The 21,311-nt window shown below is 46.5% G+C and overlaps 1 protein-coding gene across 1 annotated transcript; it reads left to right on the plus strand.

Moving 5' to 3' along the window:
• The first annotated feature begins 318 nt into the window (after positions 1-318).
• NLRX1 (NLR family member X1) lies at positions 319-21,200 on the plus strand. Its single transcript, XM_083713947.1, has 9 exons — positions 319-992; positions 6,888-7,037; positions 8,157-8,238; positions 9,755-9,852; positions 10,919-11,535; positions 12,347-13,767; positions 15,740-15,826; positions 17,210-17,461; positions 18,591-21,200. Exons 2-9 carry the CDS (start codon positions 6,914-6,916, stop codon positions 18,907-18,909), a joined length of 3,000 nt encoding a protein of 999 aa, XP_083570073.1. The 5' UTR covers positions 319-992; positions 6,888-6,913; the 3' UTR covers positions 18,910-21,200.
• Positions 21,201-21,311: the final 111 nt, after the last annotated feature.

Below are 21,311 nucleotides of genomic sequence, written 5' to 3' on the forward strand. Positions count from 1 at the left end.
CAGGTGGGCAGGGTATAAATAATAAATTATTATTATTATTATTATTATTATTATTATTATTATTATCTGGCTGGGGAGAAGGTAGCTTTCCATGTTCCTGTTTCAATCACCATTCCAGCCCCCCCAATACAACTGAAATTAAAATCTGCCGCATCGTTCTTTTCATTTTCCCAAGGCCTCTACTCTTCTCTCTAGCCGTGCTCAGACTGAGCAACAGCCATTTAGTATTAGCATGCAGAGAACAGAACCTCCATATTCAGGGCAAAAAGCACTCTGCCCATGCTCAGAGGGCCACTCTTGTTTAGCATTGCTTCTCACATTCCAGGGTTCTTTGCAAACAGGTTTTGCAGCTGAACCTTCATGTAACACCCAGGAAATAAGAAGAGGGTTGCCAATGGCTTCCCAGACCCCAGCAGCATGTCTTGCACATCTGGAGAAGGTTTAGGACAGGCAGAAATCCCACAGGTGCTTGTTTCCAGCAAAGGGGATTCAGAGTCACAGGAGTGGATATCTCCACGTTTACGCAATTCTGCATAGAGGCGGCTGCATCTGAAGCAAATCCAGTGGGGCAGGAAGCAAGCTGTTTTGTCTGTGCCAGAAAACGCACACATATGCACTCTGTGGTAATCCAGCTCCTATCTTGCTCGCCTTCTCTGCTCAATCTTCCCCTCCCTGGTTTTGTGCTTTTTCCCCCTTTTGGAAGCTCTGCCAGCTGCGAGAGAGGCAGTTTGTAAGGCCAAGTGGGAAGGGCTTTCTTTGCAGGAAGTTACGGCTGCAAAATAAACTGACAGAGGGCAGGAGCCTTCACAGAGACAAAAATAAACCGCCGGGGAGGCGAAGAGAAGCTTGTTCTGAATGCAACGCGAACCTCCCAGAGGCCTATTGAAAAAGCAGATCAACACAGACAGACACGCGGCAGACGACAAAAAGACCCTGATGGAAGAAAGGGCACGGCTGCATCGGCCATCCGCTCGGAAGATCCTTCGCCGGAGGTAAAATTTCGCGGGTGGTCAGAGGGGTCACGCCAGCGCAGGGCCAACTCTGAGCCGCTTTCCCGCTCTTCTCTCTCGGAGGACTCTGGTGGCAAGGGAGGGTTGGTAAGGGAAGCAGGAAAGTCATCCCAGCTGCCCCGATTCCCTTCGATTTTTCCTTGGTAGGGGCTCAGGGGGGGATCACGGCAGGTGTGTCCCAGACAATCTGTTTATTGAGCATGCGTTCTGATTTGCTTCACAAAGTTTTATTGTCCCCCCCCCCCCCAGTTTTTTTTAATTGGTTTTCCAAATTTAAAACAAATATATCAACCAACATAAAAAGAAAACATCAAAAAACAAGCAAACAATACATATATCCTAACTGTAAAAATTCCACTTTTGTTAACATTAAGTGACTTCCTTGAATCCCCCTAGCTGAGTTTCCATATAAATCATTGTAGCAGTTTTCCAAAACTAGTTTCACATAAAATTTACCTGGTCCAATTAACATCTTTCTTTCTTTTCATTTTAACTTTTAATCCATGGTATTCTACAATGTCGCATATTTAAATCCTAGGCCGATTTGGTACTCACAGGTAATTGTGTTTAAGTTATCTTAACATATTTAACTAAATAATCTTTGAATTTCTTCCATTCCTCTTGATACTCTTCCTCCTTCTGGTCGCGGACTCTTCTGGTCAGGTCGGCTAGCTCCGAAAAATCCATCATCTGTTTCACAAAGTTTTAGGTGTCAGCTGTTCGTTCACTATTCATTCTGATTTGTTTCCTGGCAGAGGTGCCAACTTAAATAAAATATTGGGGGGTAAGCCCTGCCCCACCTAACTGATCATAAGACATGGGACACACACACAATTTTAATGGCAATGCCTATCAACTATTGGGGGCAGGCCCCCTCAAATATTTTAGGGGGAAGCAAAGGGCCCTTGGACCCCAGGAGTTGGTTCCTATGTTTCCTGGGAGGTTATATGATGTTGCTTCGAGCAAATATTGTCCCACATTTTCCTTTGCCTTTCTCTGTCACTTTTCTTTTTGCAAAAAGTCTGGAGCAGGTTGCAGGGGCGGGGGGGGGGGGAGCAGGTTTGTTGCACGAAAGCACCAAATTATCTTGAATTGCGCAAGCTGAATTTGCCGGTATGTAATTGAATTTCATCAAAAGATAGCAAGAGCATGGAAACGCCCACAGACAACAAAACAAAAATATACTGTATATGGTATAATCCTGTCAGGTTTTTTTCTCCCAAGAGTAGAGGGAGATTTAACAAATCCCTCCCTATTGCGATATTTAATATCAGCTCAAACACCTTGGCTATATTCTCTGAGCACCCAAGTTCTTCAGGCCATTATTGTTATGGGGAAATGCAGGGGTGGGTGACAACCCCATGGAGATAGGAGAACCCCCAGAGTCTTGCCAAAGTGTTGCTATAACTTCTTGTTTGTGCTAGCTTTGAATGGCCAGAGTTCATTCATTTCCAAGGCTAGCGAGCAATCCCAAGCTATTAAGGATCACCGGCCTTATTTTGTGATACACATTAAACTGTTTCCACTGTTAACCGATTACAAATTGCACAGAAAGGTCCTGAACTTTAAAATTTTAAAAGAACACAAATATGTTCTGCCTAACTGAAATTTTGAGGAAAGTGAGTTACAAATGTTGTATCAGTGTTTTGCTTTTAATTGCCATTCAGGTGTATCACTCTTTAGTCAATCTCTCTGCTAACTTTGAGGTGAGTGGGGACTGCTGGAAGCTGGGCTGAATCTGAGCTGGGACTCAATCCAGCACGACAGAGTTCAGTGTTTGATCAGAGTTCAGGATACCCCAAGGCTCCTGAGCATGTACAGAGTTAATTTTCCTCTTCATGCATCAGAAACAAAACCTAAGCCAAGAATGTAGCTCCCAGAAGTCTGAACCCAAGTATCTCTCCTTTAGAAATGAACCAGTAGCTTTAGATTAATTTCATGTTAAAGCTTTGTATACCCCGCTTTTCAAACACTTGTAGTAAAGCAAATCTACAATAAAATTTATTGGAACAAAAAAAGGAAAGTCAAAGATGAAATGAAGCAGCAGTAATACACCCCAGCATTAAAAACGAGTGGCTCCTCCAGATAACCCATTTATTCAGCATTCAGCATTTGTTTGAACAAAGTATGTGCAGTGGTCTTTATTGCACATACATCCTGATTTGTTTGCAGAGGGATTGTGCAACAATGAACATTCATCCCAATTTGCTTGTGTGTTGTTCAGCTGGGCTGAGGAACAACAACTCACTTGTCCCTTTCCCCTTGCTGTTTGCCTTGCCTTGCTCAGCAAGGTTTGTTGGTGTGAAAACACACACATCTCAAGGTAACCAAAGAACAGCAGCAGATACAATTCCTTAGAGATAGGCCTGGATTTACAGGTAATGACAGGTGTGGACAGGCACACTCTCTGATGCTTTAAAGCCTCTCATCTTAACTCTTTGATGCCTGCCATGATGGATTCAGCTGCATAACTTTAGCCATGATTCCAGACTCTGTAGCTCGACTTAAGATGCAGTGGCAAAGCCCTGCAGTCTCTAGGATTCTGTTACCAGCTAAGCCAGGGGTAGGCAACCTAAGGCCCGGGGGCTGGATGCGGCCCAATCGCCTTCTCAATCCAGCCCGCGGATGGTCCGGGAATCAGCATGTTTTTACATAAGTAGAATGTGTCCTTTTATTTAGAATGCATCTCTGGGTTATTGGTGGGGCATAGGAATTCGTTCATTTCTCCCCAAAAAATATAGTCCGGCCCACCACATGGTCTGAGGGACGGTGGACCAGTCCATGGCTGAAAAAGGTTGCTGACCCCTGAGCTAAGCTATAGCCACAGGGCTGCCAGCATGTGCATTTGTTTTAGCTTCTCAGATGGCCACTGGAGTTTTCCCTTTAGCAGGAGGTGGTTGTACAGCAGTTGTATTTTTTTCCTGCCTATCGATTTCTGCACATAAAAGCTACCGTTAAAAGCTCAAGAGAAGGCAAGGCTGATTTATTCCTGATCAGTTGCAAACCCCTGGACGCACATAAGGATGTAGCAGGTTCTGCAAAATTGAGCCCATTTTTGCATGCATTTGCTCGGAGAAAATCCATGCCTTCTCTCTCCCTTTTTTGCGTATTTGTGACTGATTTGTACCATTAATTCTGAGAGCAACGTTTAAGCTGCCTGGCCTCAGAGCTCAAATTTCATTTGTCTTTTTCACCGTTTTCTAACGGCACAGTGTCCTGAGCTGGCCTCTGCACCAGGAATTGCTAAGAGCCCTTCTGTGGCCAGCCTGGCAAGTTCCAAGCCAGGCCTCTGCGGCAAAGCTGGCTGTAAATGTGTCAGTCTTTGCCGGCTTGGTGAAGTCCTTTAGTGAGGCCTGCTGCTTTAAGGGGAGACAGTACATAGCTTGGTCTGATGCATGTTTCCTGAAAAGTTCATTTTGGTGGGATTTGCTCTCAAGAAAGCGCATGTAAGGTTACTGGGACTAAATGTGTTGGCTGTTTTTCTTTAAAGTTATATTTTTCCTTACTTCGTGGTGGAAAAGTATAATGAACCATGTTTGGGGCTTGTGTTCAGAGGGCTGCGGAGAAGAGACAGTTGCATGGATTATTGTAAGGTTAAAGGAAGTGGAAGAGAGGGGTTGAAGAAAAAAGCATGGAATGGGAGGTGGGAATTTGCTAAAATGAAATTTAGGAATAATCCAGACTGGGGTGATGTTGTTCTGTGCACAGCCATTTGCACCTCGGGCAGTGCAGTCGAATTAGCCATCCTCACAAGGTGCACTTCTAAGCCCACCCAGTCTAAAATCCAATCACACTAGCCAAGGTGTAACTATGCCAAGGAAAGATAACGAAAGATAATCCTATTAAGGCGGGGACCCACCCCACCTTGCCATGAACCAAAAGGATTGGCCAGGAGCAACATGTCACTGATCCAATCAACTTTGGAATTCGCTTTGAAGCTTTTGTCCCCCAAAGTATAAAAACCAGGCTCCTGATCCCCCTCTTGGCTCCTTTTCTGCTGGCCTCCACTGGCTGCCTGAAGTCCTTCTTGCTGAATCGCTTTTCCCTGGCTGAAACCCCGGTGTCTAGTGTTGCATTCTCACCCTTGCTTTGCCTCCACTGCCTCCAGTCTCCTGCTTCCCTGGGTCTCTACTTAGTCAAGCAGAAGTCCTTGCTGCAGCCCTTGCTGTTCCATCCTGACTTAGGACTTTCGACAAGCTCCAGGACTCCTGCTTTGCGATTGTCTACAGGGACTGAAAAGGTACCTTTGGCTTCTTCCCGTTTTCTATTTTCACAACAAATGGTAGCCTCCAAACTTGCTCCTCCTTTCCTGTCTCTGAGAATGTGTGACTGTGTGTTTAGATCTGTTTTTGGCTTCCTACCAGTAGTGTGCATGTGTGTTTTGGAAGCCACCCTTTTGCATCACCTCTTGGCCTCTGTGGGCTTGCTCCTTCTTGGGCATGTGTAGTCAGCGAAGGGCTCAGGGGTAGGTCATCTGCCTTGCATGCAGAAGGTTCCACGTTCAATCCCTGGCAACATCACCAGGTAGGGCTGGAGGAGAGACTTAACTGCCTAAAATCTTAGCAAGTCCCTATCAGTCAGTGTAGACCAACTTTGCCCCCACCCCCCGACCACTTGAAAATAGCTGATCATCCTGGCAGGCCACTTAATGATCTTTTCTACCTGTTGTAGCAATTGTAATGTGTTGTGCTTGATGCTGTGCAATTTCTAATTAGAATTCTATTTGTAATACAATGAATTACGGCTGGGTGATATATCGCTGTATCGCCCAAAACCACTTTGAAGTCCATATCATGATATCAGTTTCATAATATTTGGCCTGGCAATATTATATATTGACCTTGCAATATATCACAAACTGTGTGTGTGCTATGCAAAAAAATCAGAATATCGGGAAAACCGTGAAGCCAGCCAATGTTTTTTCTCGATTCCTGCAACTTCCCAGGTCCCTCTGGTTAGAATTAGTTAATTCTCCCAAACCATTCTCTTGAGTCGTTCCCCATAATAGAAATGTACTATTTGCTGAGCTATTCCCCACTGAAAGGTTAAATGTGTATATTTGATTCTTTCTGTGCGTGCCGTGAACATTCTCCCCATTCTAAGATCTGTGTGAGTGCAAGTTTCTGGATAAAACCTGCTATTGCCGCTGTCTAGAGTTCGTAATTTGTGAGACTCCTAGAATGTGTGCATGTGAAACCCAGGTCTATCAAGGAGGATGGGGAGGAAACTGTAATCCTTAGATGAAGGGTGGTATATAAATTTAATAAATTTAATAAATAATAAAATCAGAACCGTCTATGAGACCTCTGGTTCCACCTGCCATTAGCTCCCCTGCCACTCACCCCACTGTTCCCATTCTACAGTGGGCTCTGAATCAGCAAATTCAGGTTGCTCAATTAACGTTGATTTTGCACTATTGTGCAGCAAGCATGCTCCCCTCCCCATCCCCCAAAGGTCAGATTGTTTGCTGTAAGGAAAGTGACAGGTAATTTGCTCTGGGAGATAATGCTTGTTTGATGCAACACTGTCTAATCTCCCCATAATCAAATCGAGATGAAAGCTCATTAAAGAATAGTTCTCACTGCAATCAAATTGTGCTAAATGGTCATTAAACAGCTTGACTGGAAGTGACCCCACAGTATTGATGTGAGCTGTTTTGAGGAAGGGAATTATCCGAAAGAAGTGTGAGAAAAAATATATAGTATACAATAGATATAGTTACAGAGACAGGCTTGCTCAGGAGGCCCCTGGCCTCCAAGCTATGTCTGCCTCAGTGATGAGATTTTCGCAGATCTTGATTATCAGATTCTGGGGGACAGGGTGGTGGTGGAGGAAATTCCAGCTCTGCTTTCTGACCTTTTTACGTGTGTCTTCCAGTTGAAAGGCAGGTTCCTTCCACCACCATGCCGTTGAGGAGATGGCCATGCAAGGCAGGGAGCAGCTGGAGCAGGCTGAAGCAAATAGAGGCCAAGCAGAAGGCCAGCAGAGGCGTTGTAGCTTCCGCGATGCATCTGGACTCAGCGCTAGGTAAGGCAGAGTTCAATCTCCAGGGCCCTGCTTTCAGAGTCTGGAACTGGCAGAAGTAGTAAGAGTGCCTCTGAGCACGTTTGTTCTTTGGGCAGGGTGTCTTTCCTTCCTGCTCCTTATCCTTAAACACTCCCTCTCTCAATGCCTAGGGGTTGCAGAGGTGATGGCTCCCCTTTTGCTGATCTCTTTCCCCAGAGAAACCCACCTGGCACCATTGTTGTCTGTTTTTAGTTGCCAGACATTTTAAAAAAATAATTTGCTCTCTCCTTTGAACCTTAATTTGGAGGGTATGTTTGTGATCTTTATATTCCACTCATCCTTTTAAGTGGGTTGGGTGAGATTTGTTTTTGTGATAGAAATAGATGATAGATAGATAGATAGATAGATAGATAGATAGATAGATAGATAGATAGATCGATCTGCACTTTGGAGTCTTCTTTTATTGCTGCTTTTATATTTGGTTTTAATATTTTTTTGTTGTTCGTATTTTTATTCTGTAAGACACTTTGAGGTTTAAAAAGCGATGCATAACTGTAAAAAATAATTAATGTATTAGGTAATATTGCATTAAAATATGTATATTAGGAGGAAAAAATTACACTAATGGTGATAAATTTTCATGTCACCTTTTAAAAAAAAATGCAAACTGATATGGAAATATAGAGAACTGAATTTAAGACTGGAAAAATTAGAAACAGAGAAACTAAACTTCAGCCTATCCCTCTTCCCACTTTTCCTTTAAGGCTTTCCTTAAAACCCCCCTGTGAAGCCCTTGATATGTCCCCTTCAACCTCATGTGCCACTGAAATGAAGCCCAAGTGCATGCTCCTTGGGGCAGAGACCTTCCTCCTTCCATATTCCTTAGGACCAGAAACGTGCTTTTGATTTTACACATAAGATGGGACTGAACTTGGGTCCCATTGAAATCAACAACCCACTCATTTCAGCTAAGAGAACTAAGTTTAGCTGATTTAGTCTGGATCCAGCTACCTTACGCGTGGTTCTGTGGCTTTGTTTCTCAAGTTAGGCTTATAATAGGTAAATAATAAGTACTAATGTGTAAATAATATAACATAAACCAATGCTGTAATAACTTTGTCCTGGAATCTCTCCTTGAAGGTGCTGGGAACCGCCTGGTCCTCAAGAGGATCCTGCATGTGGACCGGACCTTGTTCTTCTTAAGATCAGCATCTCCTGTCAGGTAAGGATGCCGTGCTGGGTACTGAACTCTTGGCAACCTAGAACATGAGTGGGGAACTACAGGCCCAGGGTCCAAATGCAGCCCTCCAGCCTTCTCTATCTGGCCATTGGAACTTTAATCAGGCCACGCCCCTTATATGCCCTGCTATGCATATAAGTGTTTTTGACTGGCTGGAAGGTGTCCTTGATCTCTGAGAATGCCTCTTGCTTTTCTGGCTGGAGGTTAGAGAGAGGTGCACGAATGGGTGCAGAGGCTAGCGTGCTGTACACAGGGGTCCTCTTTTGTTGGACTACAATGCCCAGGGTCCTTGACCATTGGCCAATCTGGCTGCTGGGGCTGATTAGAGTTAGAGTCCAACAACATCTGGTTAGCCACCCCTTCCTTGATTAGATAAAGAAGTGGTTCCCAATTAGCAAAGTACTGTGGACGCCCTGTTTTTCAAAAGCCAACCCACGAACCCCCTACTTTTGGTATTTTTTGTTATGTGAATGGTGTCACCATACCCTCCAACATGTCCCAGTGATGTGACCTTTCTGAGAGCACAGTGCCCAAGAAATGTGCAGTTTAGGGTGCTAGAATCTCGTTCAAGACACGGCCAATCCCCTAGATGGGTTATGTGGACCCCCTGGAGTCCATGGACCACCAATTGGGAACCACTGAGACAATACAAGGGAAGCCTTTTTGAACATTCAAAAGTGTTCTATTACTTTTATACAGTCATACCTCGGCTCCCGAATGCCTTGGGAGTCGAGCGTTCCGGCTCCTGAATGATCAAAAACCAGAACTGTGTGTTCCAGTTTTCGAACGTTCTTTCAGAAGCTGAACGTCCAGTGGGGCTTCTGATTGGCTGCAGGTGCTTCCTGCAGCCAATTAGAAGCTGCGCTTTTGTTTCTGAATATTTTGGAAGTCAAATGGACTTCCGGAACAGATTCTGTTTGACTTCCAAGGTATGACTGTATCTGCCTTCCTCCATATTTACTTTTATCATCTCTTGCTACTTTGCTAGCCATAAATTGATGTTGAAATTTAGACAGAGAGTCTGTCTGCCTGCCTGTCTGTCTCTCTATCCAGACATAGGAAGCTGTCCACAATCTGTTCTTTCTGGAAACAAATGAATACATTTTTGTTTGTTTGTTTTCATGCTCTGGAATGCATTTGTATTTGCAAAAAACAGAGCTGCCAGCCTTATAGGGGTTCTCTTTTCCTTAGCCACCTGGGGCCCAAATACCTCACATTTTCTTTTTTTGAATAAACATTCACAAACTTTTTATTGATAATAATCAGTTAAATAATTTAAGGATTTATTTATTTATTTGTATTAAATAAATTTTATTAGTATTTTCCACACAACAACAGGAAAAATATCGAAAAATAACAATACACAACACACAAAAACCAACATTCGGAAAACTAAAAAAGCAACAACAACAAAAAACAAATCCATATCTTACAAGTTAATAATATAAACACTAAAAAAAAAAAATACCTCTCATTTTCTTTCCTTTCTCTCTTACAGGGACTTTGTCTGTCATGTGGGAGGACCCCAGGGGTTCCCATCTCAGCCAACCTCCCCCAGACCAAGCCAGCCAGCACTGAAGAATGTGCCCACCTCTGGTAAATCCACTACTTTATGTTTCCAAGGAGTGATGCTGTTGCTGATCACTAATCTGGACCAGGGAACACAACTAGATTCCCTGGCGGGGGTGGAGTGGGACATGCCTACCACTGCCATTGGGGTCTGGGCGAAAACCCTTTGTGTTTTTCTCTTTTTAGCAAGAGATTTATGCAATTCTGCAATTACATTCAGACGTGCAATTTGATATCGAGGTGTAGAAATGAGCAGCTTGGGGACCTTCGCTTTGGTTATTTTTAATTTTTAAAAGCAGGTTTCTATTTCTGATGAATTAGAAGGGATGCTTGAAAGCTGGGATGGAGAGCCTTTTCTGGGTGGCGGCGGGGGCAGATCTTAATCTCTCCAACACCTGACAACATGGTTCCAACAAATGACTAGAGAAGCCATAGTGACGTCAGGTGATGCTGTGCTTTGAAGCCCCGCTTGTCAGGACTTCAAAGCACAGCGCAGGGCTTTCAAACAGCCTTTTGTAAACATCTCATGGTGATCCTTTGGTTTGCAGATTCTTTGAAGTTAAGGGGCAACAAAGGACTTTCAGACATCCCCGTGCTGCTCTTTGAACCTCCAAAAATCAGAAAAGAGCAGTGGAGGAATGTTAGCAAAGGGCTGATTGAAAGTCTTTCTCCTGACATTGCGCTGCTTCTTAATCCCCTGAAAATTGGAGGTTTAAAAAGCAGTGCAGGGCTGTTTGGGAAACAGCTTTCAAACAGCCCTTTGAACATGCAGTTTTCCAGTGGAAACTGCTTTTCCTGCATGAGCAAATAGGAACGTGGCTTGCTCCAGCAAAGGAACAAACTGTGCGCTTACCTGCATTGACATTGTGTATGGCTAACGGAGAGGATGTGTAAACATCCCACAAGCAAATCAGGATGAATGCAGGAGGAATGTTCATTGACTTGCAACCTCTCTGCAAATAAATCAAAACGAATGCTCAATAAACCCTGGATCTAATCTAACCTCTCTATAAGTGTTGTGCTAGCAAATCGGAACCAATGTGTAATAAATAGGTCGCCCAGGAGCCCTAACTCTCACTTTTCTCCTCCGCAGAAGCCATCCAGAAACACCGCAAAAACCTCTCTGACTGGTTCCGCCAGCAGCCAAACGAGGAGCGTCAGTTTGGCCCGTCGTTCTCACTAGACACCACCCACGTGGACCCCGTGATTCGGGAGAGCTCCCTGGAGGAGATTCTGAAGCCTTCTCCTGAGATGACCATCCAGAACCAGCTGCAGGCCTCCCGTAGCCACACCATTGGCCTCCAGAACCTCTTTGACGTGGACGCCTGCGGGAATCAGGTGAAGAACGTGGTCCTCTATGGCACGGTGGGCACCGGGAAGAGCACCCTTATCAAGAAGATGGTAATGGACTGGTGTCACGGCCGCCTCCCACGCTTCGAGCTGCTCATCCCATTCTCCTGTGAGGACCTTTCCCAGGGCAGCGCACCCATCTCCTTGCGGCGCATGATCACCAAGAAATACCTTCATCTCCGGGAGCTGGTGCCCACGTTGGGTTCCAGCCACCTCAAAGTGCTCTTCATCCTCAATGGCCTGGACCGCCTTAATCTAGACTTCCGCCTGGCGCACACAGAACTCTGTTGCGACCCCAACGAGCCGATTCCTCCATCCGCCATTGTGGTCAACCTGCTGAGGAAATACATGATGCCAGAGGTTTGTGTTCCGGGGAGATTGTTCTTTATGTATTTAGAGCCTTTGAACCCGCTGTTCCACCCAAAAGCTTCCCAGAGTCAATTAAACAAGACAGACCCTGCCCACAAGCTTACAATCTAAAACATACACAACACATAAGGAAAAGGGGATAGGGAGGGAAGAGGGGGGAAATCAGAACTCAGGCACCAATTATTACTTAAACAATTGTTCTTATAATGACTGGCTGGCACAATTCAGAGGCAAGAGGCATCCGATGGGGTTTGATGCCTTCAGCAAAGCTGATGGATTGAGCTCAGCTTCCCATCTTTCATGCTGGTGGAACAGGCGGCTCCCTGAGTGAGACCGCTCGCTTCTTTCCCTTGAGATCCACAAATGGTACATGCTTAGAGAGAGAATCAGCAGCAGAATGCAGTCGCCTTCAGCAAACAAAAACCCATTTAATGGTGGTCCATTAAATTAAAATACAGCTGAGGAGCCTGTGGCCCTCTATATGTTGTCAAACTCCAACTCCCTGCATCCCTGACCATTGACTATGCTGGTGGCCAAGGCAGCTGGAAGTTGAAGTCCTACACATCTGGAGTGCCAGAGGTTCCCCATTCTCTGGCATAGACAATTCTGAGCTGGATAGACCAATGGTCTGACTCAGAACCCAGGGCTAGAAAACTACCATTATGTTCTCAACTGACAGTGTCAACAATACTGAGCTAGATGGAAGAGTGTTCTGCCTTGGTATAAGGTAGCTCCCTAGGTTCTATGTCTTGGGTTCTGACCTTGGATTTCATTGACCAAGCCATGTCTCCTGTCTCTCCAGGCGAGCATCATCGTCACCACACGGCCCTCGGCGGTGCGCCGCATCCCCAGCAAGTTCGTGGGCCGCTACGTTGAGGTCTGTGGCTTCTCCGACATCAACCTCCAGAAGCTCTACTTCCATTTGCGCCTGCGTAGGCCTGAGTGCCTCGGGGCCTCTGGCCCTCCAACGGCGGAGGAAGCAAACGAGCAGGACAACTTGGTGGAGATGCTGTCCAGGAACTTGGAGCGGCACAACCAGATTGCGGCCGCCTGCTTCCTGCCATCCTACTGCTGGCTGGTTTGCACCACGTTGCACTTCCTTTACTTCACCAAGTCGGTGCCCCCCACTCAAACCCTCACCGGGATCTACACCAGCTTCCTGCGGCTCAACTTCAGCGGGGAGGTGCTGGACAGCACGGACCCGTCTGACATCTCCATGATGAAATACGTGTCCAAAACAGTGGGCAAGCTGGCCTACAAGGGGGTGATGTCCCGGCAGACCTCCTTCTCGGAAGAGGACCTGCGCCGCTGCTTTGAGGTGGAGATGAAGACGGAGAGTGAGCTCAACCTCCTGAATGTTTTCCGCAGAGACGTCTTCAGCTTCTTCTTGACGCCCAGCGTGCAGTCGGGCAAGGAGCACACCTTTGTCTTCACCATCCCTGCCATGCAGGAGTACCTGGCGGCCCTCTACGTGGTCCTGGGCGAGAAGAAGACCCTGGGGCAACGGGTGGGCAAGGAGGTCTCTGAGATCATTGGCAAGGTGAGTGAAGATGTGACTGTGGTTCTCAGCATCGTCTCCAAAGTCTTGCCTCTGCGCGTCCTGCCGGTGCTCTTCAGCCTCATCAAGGTCTTCCCCCGCTACTTCGGCCGGTTCACCAGCAAAGACCGCGACACCATCGCCCGCACCATGGCGGTGGAGATGTTCAAGGAGGAGGACTACTTCAATGACGACGTGTTGGACCAGATCAACTTCAGCATCCTCGGGGTGGAAGGTCCCATGCGCCACCCAGACGAGGCTTCGGACGACGAGGTCTTTGAGCTCTTCCCCATCTTCATGGGAGGGCTGCTGTCACGGCGCAACCGGGCCATCCTGGACCAGCTTGGCTGTTCCATAAAGAACCTGGCAGCCTTTGAGATCGCCAAGGCCATGAAGAAGACAGTCATCCGCAACAGCCGCAAGGGCTTGCCGCCGTCCGAGCTCATGGACTACCTCTTCTTCCTGCATGAGTTCCAGAATGAACGCTTCACAGCTGAGGCTGTCCAGTCCTTGAGGACCATCAACCTCTCCTCTGTCAAGATGACCCCTCTCAAGTGCTCCGTCGTGGCATCTGTCGTGGGCACCACCAGTCATGAGGTGGAGGAGCTGAACTTGGCCTCTTGCCACCTCGACATCAATAGCCTGAAGATTCTCTTCCCTGTCTTGCTGCGGTGCAAAAAACTCCAGTGAGTGTTGGTTGGTTTATTGAATTTACATCCTGCCTTTCCTCCCCAAGGAACCCAAACAGACAATTTAGAAACAAAAGCACAGCAAAAACTTTCTAAACTAAACTTTGCTGACCTTTAAAGCTCTAAATGGCCTCAGCTAAGTATACCTGAAGGATCATCTCCACCCCCATCATTCAGCCCGGACAATGAGGTCCAGCTCTGAGGGCCTTCTGGTGGTTCCCTCACTGCGAGAAGTGAGGTTACAGGGAACCAGGCAGAGGGCCTTCTCGGTAGTGGCACCCGCCCTGTGAAACGACCTCCCATCAGATGTCAAGGAGATAAACAACTACCTGACTTTTAAAGACATCTAAAGGCAGCCCTGTTTAGGGAAGTTTTTAATGTTTGATATTTTATCGTATTTTTAATATTTTGTTGGAAGCTGCCCAGAGTGGCTGGGGAAACCCAACCAGATGTGCAGGGTATAAAAAATAAATAATTATTAAAGCAATTACAGTTAGAAACGTAATTCCCATTTAATATTATTGAGGTCCCAGGAACAGTATTCTTCAGCCAACCAAATGCCTGGGTAAGCAGGAATGTTTTCAAATTCCTCCTGAAAGTTAATAATGATGGAGGCAGGCATGTCCCAGTAGGGAGGGCATTCCACAACCAGGGAACCACCACTACAAAGGCCCCGCCGTGAGTCAGTACCAACTGGGCACATCCCAGTGTTGGCACCACCAAAGAAGCCCCCCTCTGCTGATCATAGGGTCCGAGATGGTTGGATTATGTATTCTCTCCAACGTTGCCCTAAGGACAATTGTTATGTCAGGGCAAGGATTTAAGTTTGCACAATGGAACTTGCCCTTCTCTCCCCACACATGTCCTGTATCCTCCCCTATATATGCTCTGAAGGGCTGGAGGGACCCCTAGAACTGATTCTGCAGGGCATGGGGGATGTGGAGGGGGGGGAACCCATGTTGCTCAAGCACAAATCTTTGCATGGATGGAGTGAGTTAGATACCACCCAGAATGTTCCAGAGTGACTTAGCACTTTGTTCACAAGCTCACATGACCAAGCTGTTGCTCAAAGACAAGCTCAGGTTGTAGAAACATAGGAAGTTCCTTTGTACCGTCCAGCCCAGTATCGTCTTCTCTGACTTGCAGAGGCTCCCCAGGGTTTCAGGCAGAGAACAGTCTTTCCCAGCCCTTGCTTCCTGCCATCTTAGAAATTGGCAATGGCAGATTTTCTGCCTCTGGGCTATGGAGGACCCCTTTTGCACCCCAGATTCCACCAGGAAGAACACCCACTGAGCAGACCTAAAGAAATAAATAGCCATGGCTCCTTGCTTTCAGCAGGTCTACTCTGAGGAAGACTTAGCTGGATACAATCCCATGCCCTAACAATTTATCAGGTTCATTGTAATGTGTCTTCCCGCCGCAAGATCACCACAGGCGACCAGGAATTTCATGCAGGCTGCCAAAAGAGGAATGGACTGCTCCATTACTCCTCCATCAGCCCACCTGGGAGAAGCCCACAAAAAGGATGTTTCCCCAAGCTTTGAATCACAGACCCTCCAAGTGTCCCTATTTTCCAGGGATGTCCCTGATTTAGAGAAGCCATGCCGGTTTCTTATTTGTTCCCAAAATGTCACACTTTTCCTTAGGATGTCCCTATTTTTATTGTAGAAATGTTGGGTGGTTATGGAGTTATTCGACCCCCGAGCCGTCTGGAGGCAATCCTGTATACAGAATATTTTTTAAAAAAGTTTTATTATGCTTTTATATATGTTGGAAGCTGCCCAGAGTGGGTGGGGGTATAAATAGTAAAATTATCATTGTGGAATGGGATGTCGCTATTTTCATTGGAGAAATGTCAGAGGGTATGCATTCTTGCCTTTCACCAGAGGGTGGCAAACTATGATTAGGAAGGGAAAAGAGGAAGGAAAAAAGCAAACTGATTTTTGTGTGTCTGTGTGTCTTCCCTCAGCTTGCAGCTCAACAGCCTGGGGCCAGAAGCATGCAAGGAGATCAGGGACCTGCTGTTGCATGAGAAATGTGGTGTGAGTACCCTAAGGTGAGTGTGAACAGGGAGACTGCAAGTCACACAGAGAGGAGGGGGTGCTCTCTGTCCCTAAATCTCTCCCAGTCCCCCCTCCAACAGTTTGGTGGACTGGGAGAGGAATTCTCATCCAAAGGAAAGGAAATTCTCATCCAAATAAAAGCTGGAGAATCAGATGATGATGATGATGATGATGACGATGACGATGATGATGATGATGATGATGATGATGATTAATTCTATCCAGCCTTTAGTAAGGAAACCCAGAGCAGCAGACCTATAAAATAATATCCTGTCTCCAGTGCTTGTCGTGGGCCTGACTGACATGCATTAATTTCAGTGAGTCTACTCTTGAGTAGAGCTGAGATACAGTCCAACTCTGGATGTCAACATCCCCTCTACACCTTTCAATTTGACCCCCCGCAATCAAGCCACAAATAAAATTTATTAAATTAAATAAGTAAATAAATTCCGCACAGTGACCAGGTGGACATGGGGTCAAAGTGCATTGTGGGACATTAGTAGAGCAACCAGATTCTGCTGCCCCCTCACCGCAGCTCTGAACCCGCTACTCTTGTTAACTTTTAAAGAAAATGCAAAAGGTTCTCCTTATGGTTCTCCTGCAGTCACGTGTCTAGTCAACTTGTCTCTTTGAATCCAGGATGAAACCCCTACACCCGTTTACGCAGAGTAAACGCCACTGAGGTTTCACTGGGATTGCCTTCCCACTCAGTGTGCAGAGGAACGCTGACTTCTTTAACAGAGCTAGCTTGGTCTGACGTTCTCATCTCAAACTGCTGTTTTCTGACAGTTTCATCAGCACAGTATTAATTTGTCAAACTGTCTACTGCCTTGCATCTATCCTTTGATTTCCCTTCCCATGAATTCCTGCGTGTCTCCCACGCAGCGAGTCCTGGGCCATATTCCAAGGCATGTCCACCCATTACATGCAAGAGGGAGGGCAAACCTGTCAGACTTCATTGCAAACTGCATCAACAGGGTCCCGGCCCTATCGTTGAGGGGGAGGCACAGGCTCTTCCTCTGTGGGCAGCTCTTCCCGCTGTCTTTTCACTGGGGCATGTTTTGCTGTTGGTTTAGGAAACTTAAGAAGAAACTATTTCCAGTCCCAAAGGTGCTTGAGTTGAGAGGCCCAGAGTGCTCCTTTCAAAGTCACAAAGGTGCCCAGAGAGCCTGCATGATAAATATATGATGAATAATTTAGGGCAAAAAATAAAACTTCTGGAAAACCCACTTTGAAAAGGACTGTTTTAGACCGTGGATAGGAAATGCGACAATTATTCATCCTCAAACAGATGTTGATGGACCTTATCTGTAGGGTCACAACCTTGGCTAACCCAACTTTCACTGTCTGCTCTTCTTCATTTTTGCCACTCACAGGCTGGCGGACAACCCCCTGACAGAGCAGGGTGCCCAGTACCTCGCTGAAGGCCTTGCTGGCAACACCTCTTTGACCCACCTGTCGCTGCTGCACACCTCGTTGGGGAACCGGGGCGTGGAGGTGATCACCCAGCATTTGGCGCAAAACCAGCACCTGCAGGAACTCGACGTAGCCTACAATTCGGTGTCTGACGCAACTGCCCTCGCTCTGGTGGAAGAGGCCAAGCGGCACGCCACTCTGGAAACTGTCCAGTAAGTCTCAGCATCCTTTCCTGCCGCTTCCTAGCTTAATATACTGATGTTCGCAGGCACAGAGGAAAGGGAATAAGCTCCTGGGTAGCTAATGAATTTCTGCAGGAGCCATATTTTGAACGCTCTGCTCGGCCAATGCCTTGGCCAAAAGATCTTAGGTTCCATCATCCATTACTAGGGATGGGGGAGGCATCCAATTCAGTTCTCATTTAAAGGTAAACTTACTGAATTTGCACCTTCTGGTGCAGTATATGAGCTGAAATGCAGACATCCTTTATAGAATTGTAGAGTTGGAAGGGTCATGTTGTCCAACTTCCTTTGAAATCCAGAGTTCTCTGAATTTTGCAGTGTGGCCGTCTAGCAGAGCAGCGTGTAGAGAAATTAATATTGTGGGGTAAAGTTTGCCTAAAAATAACATTTCTACTGATGAACATAGCATGGTGATACGCTTTATATTAGGGGGAAATGCTTTGCAAAGATGTGCTTATTAGACAAAGGTGCATACAAACATTTATATTAGGAGAAATTTGCAACAAAATGTGCCATGAATTTTCAGTTTTAAAAATCCCAAACCATTTTTTTTTTGGGGGGGGGGGGAATGACAGGATAAGTGGGTGTAGCTTTTTAAATGGTGGTGGGGATTTCCTCTCCCAAATTTGTCAGAAGTTGATGCACATCTGCATTCTAGCTAACTGCCTAAGCCTGGGTCCAGGCATGTGGGTGGGAGAAAAGACTGTACCACTTCGGACTGCAGATGAGGGGGCACTCCTTTTGGATACTTCTCTGGTTTTTTTTTTTTTTTTTTTGTATCTTTTTACCATTCTCATGCATATAGAAAGACAATATCTCAAAGTGAGATGTTATAGCCCTTTGCCTGCTGAGCTGGCTTTCTATTTGCAGCGACGTTTCGACATAAATAGTTGTTCGAAAACGTGACTCTCTCCCCCCCCCCTACCTCTTGTGGACCAAAATGGTGCAGCCCATTCTAAAACTCCACCCTGTTAGCGCCACATTCTGCTGCCGGCGTTGGTTACTGCCTCAACATGGCGGCTCCTCCAATTGGCTGTTTCTTCTTGGGCGCAGAGGCCTTTCCTGCCTACTTCAGCTTTTCCTCTTTCCTTCCCTCCAGCTTGTACTTCAACGACATCAGCGAGGAAGGCAAGCAGGCCCTCCATGCGCTCCGCAAGGAACGCGACGGCATCAAGGTGCTCATCTTCCTGACGATGGGGGCCGACGTCTCCGACTACTGGGCCGTCATCCTGAACGTAGTACAGAAGAACTTGCCCGTCTGGGACCGCGACCGGGTGCGACAGCACCTCGGCCTGCTCCTGGAGGACCTGCGGTGCAGCCGCCGGGAGACGGCCAATCCTTGGAAGAAGGCCAAGTTCATCCGTGTGGAGAACGAAGTCAAGCGGATGCTGGGAGACCTTCAGCAGGGCACTTCCTAGTGCTCCACTCCTGCTGGAATCTCCTGGAAAAAGCGTGAGCTTGTGCCAGTTTGGAAAACGCCAGGGGAAAGTGTTGAGCCGCATGGTGGGTATAAACAAGCAGATTCATCCGGGTTGAGTGATTGCCTTCATGCCTTGCCTTGTGAGCTTCCTGGAGCTGCCTGATTGGCTGCTGTAGGATACAGGATGCGGGACTACATAGACCTTTGGTCTGTTCTAACAGGGATCTTCTGGTGTTCTTATGAGCAACAGTCAAGCTGGGCTGCTGCCTTCATGCCCTGCCTGGGAGCTTCCCGGAGCCATCTGATTGGCCACTGTGAGAAGCTTCTGGGCTACATGGACCTTTGACCTGTTCCGACAGGGATCTTCGGATGTTCTTAGAAGCCTGGCTTCCTTCCACCTTCACAATGCATGTGGCAGATATAATACCACCATTCGAACTCTGATTCCGTGGTTGTGTCTCCCACATCTCTCTCATATTTCGGATAAGCTGCGTGCCTTAATATGTACCGTATTTTTCTGTGTATAAGACGGTGCTTTTTGCTAGAAAAAAGAGAGGCAAAAATTGGGTGTCGTCTTATACACGGATAGTGAATACAGAGGGGGGACGTGTGATTAATGGTAGCAGCAAGCAGGAGATTGACAGTGGCAATTCGGCGGGTGATTGGTGGCTGCGGCAAGGCCTGCTTGTGATTGGCTGTGGCTTCGGCAATTGGGAGGCAATTAGTGGCTGTGGCAAGGCGGGCAGGCAATTGGCAGCTGCAGCGACATGTGCAATCGGCAATAGCTGTGGCAAGCGATTGACAGTGGCAGGCAATTGGCAGAAGTGATCTCACCCCCCCTAAAAAGCTAAACAATTTAATTTCTTAATTTTGGGTTAAAAAAATTAGGAGTCGTCTTATACATGAGGGCGTCTTATACACAGAAAAATACGGTATATATGTATTTCATCTATGCATATTCATTTAAATGTTTATTTGCTACCTTATTGGTGTGAGCCAGTGTGGTGTAGTGGTTAAGAGCGGTGGACTTGTAATCTGGTGAACCGGGTTCGCTTCCCCGCTCCTCCACATGCAGCTGCTGGGTGACCTTGGGCTAGTCACACTTCTTTGAAGTCTCTCAGCCCCACTCACCTCACAGAGTGTTTGTTGTGGGGGAGGAAGGGAAAGGAGGATGTTAGCCACTTTGAGACTCCTTCAGGTAATGATAAAGCGGGATATCAAATCCAAACTCCTCTTCTTCTTTCATTTTTAATTCAATAATGCAAAAGAGAATTTAGAAGTCAAAACATTGCTCCCAGGTGGGGGGGGGGGTTGTGATGTCACAGGCATATGCCAATCGGTTCTGTGCAGTGTTGCTAAAAAGCTGCCGAACTGATTTTTACCCAGAGCTTGATCGCCTGGAAGAGAAAACTGAACAGCATGCAGTGGGTCAGTTCCAGACTGATCCCACTCTCCAATAAGATATTGAGTGCACCCCTATAGATACAGACCCTGTGTCAGCCAGGGAACCCTCTTTCTGACTGCTCAGCAAAGGGAGGTGATGCTGAATGAAACAGTTCTCAGAATCCCCACCCGCTATGCATATGAGGTGCTGATTTCCAGGGAAAGGCTGAGCTGAGGACCACAGTGAGCTGTGCACTGGCAAAGCTGGCTTTTGTGTGATCAGAGTGAGGGGGTGCTTCTGTTTTGCCTTAAGGAACACAGCCTTCCTAGTCACAATGCTTCTCTCCAACCTCTACCATCAATTCTAATCACAAATACCTCATGAGCCATGCTTCCTTCCCCGCAGTGGAGCAGCTCCTCAGCTTTTCGAAGATTCACAACTTCACACATGGAATCCGCCAGTCGTTTTTGGGGCCAAGGACTAAAATGGTTCGCTTTTATCACTGAGGGCTAGCAGCATGCAGAATCTGGTAGTTCATAGCCCTGCTGGTCTTCTTCCCTTTGCTTGCTGCGGCTGGCCTATAGCTATGCAGCGTGTGAGTCATTCCCACCCACTGTCTCCCTAGCAATTGGATTGATTCTTTTGAAGAATCAGAAAAGGAGCAGTTGCCTTGGCTCTGTTGTTCATCTCAGGCCAAGCTTCTAGGCTGGGGTTTGGATTGTGTCCTTGGGCGTGGAAGCAGCAAACATGAAAAAGGGCTGAGATGGATTTTTGTGGAGTAGGGGGCTCATATTTGTTATGTTTGTTTCTGTAAATTGTTTCTGTGAGGGAAGCAACTAGTAAATATTATTATTATTAATAATTATTATTATTATTATTATTATTCACAGTTGTTCCGCCATTGTGCCTCCTTAAAAATAAAAGCACTTTGTTTCAACAGAACACATCTGGTTCCTGTGCCTCCTTTTGATACTGTCATCAAAAAATTCTAAATAGGTTTTGGGGGGTTGGGGGGT

The sequence above is a fragment of the Podarcis gaigeae genome (genome assembly GCF_964106915.1).
Source record: "Podarcis gaigeae genome assembly, chromosome: 15".
NCBI classification, from domain to species: domain Eukaryota; kingdom Metazoa; phylum Chordata; class Lepidosauria; order Squamata; family Lacertidae; genus Podarcis; species Podarcis gaigeae.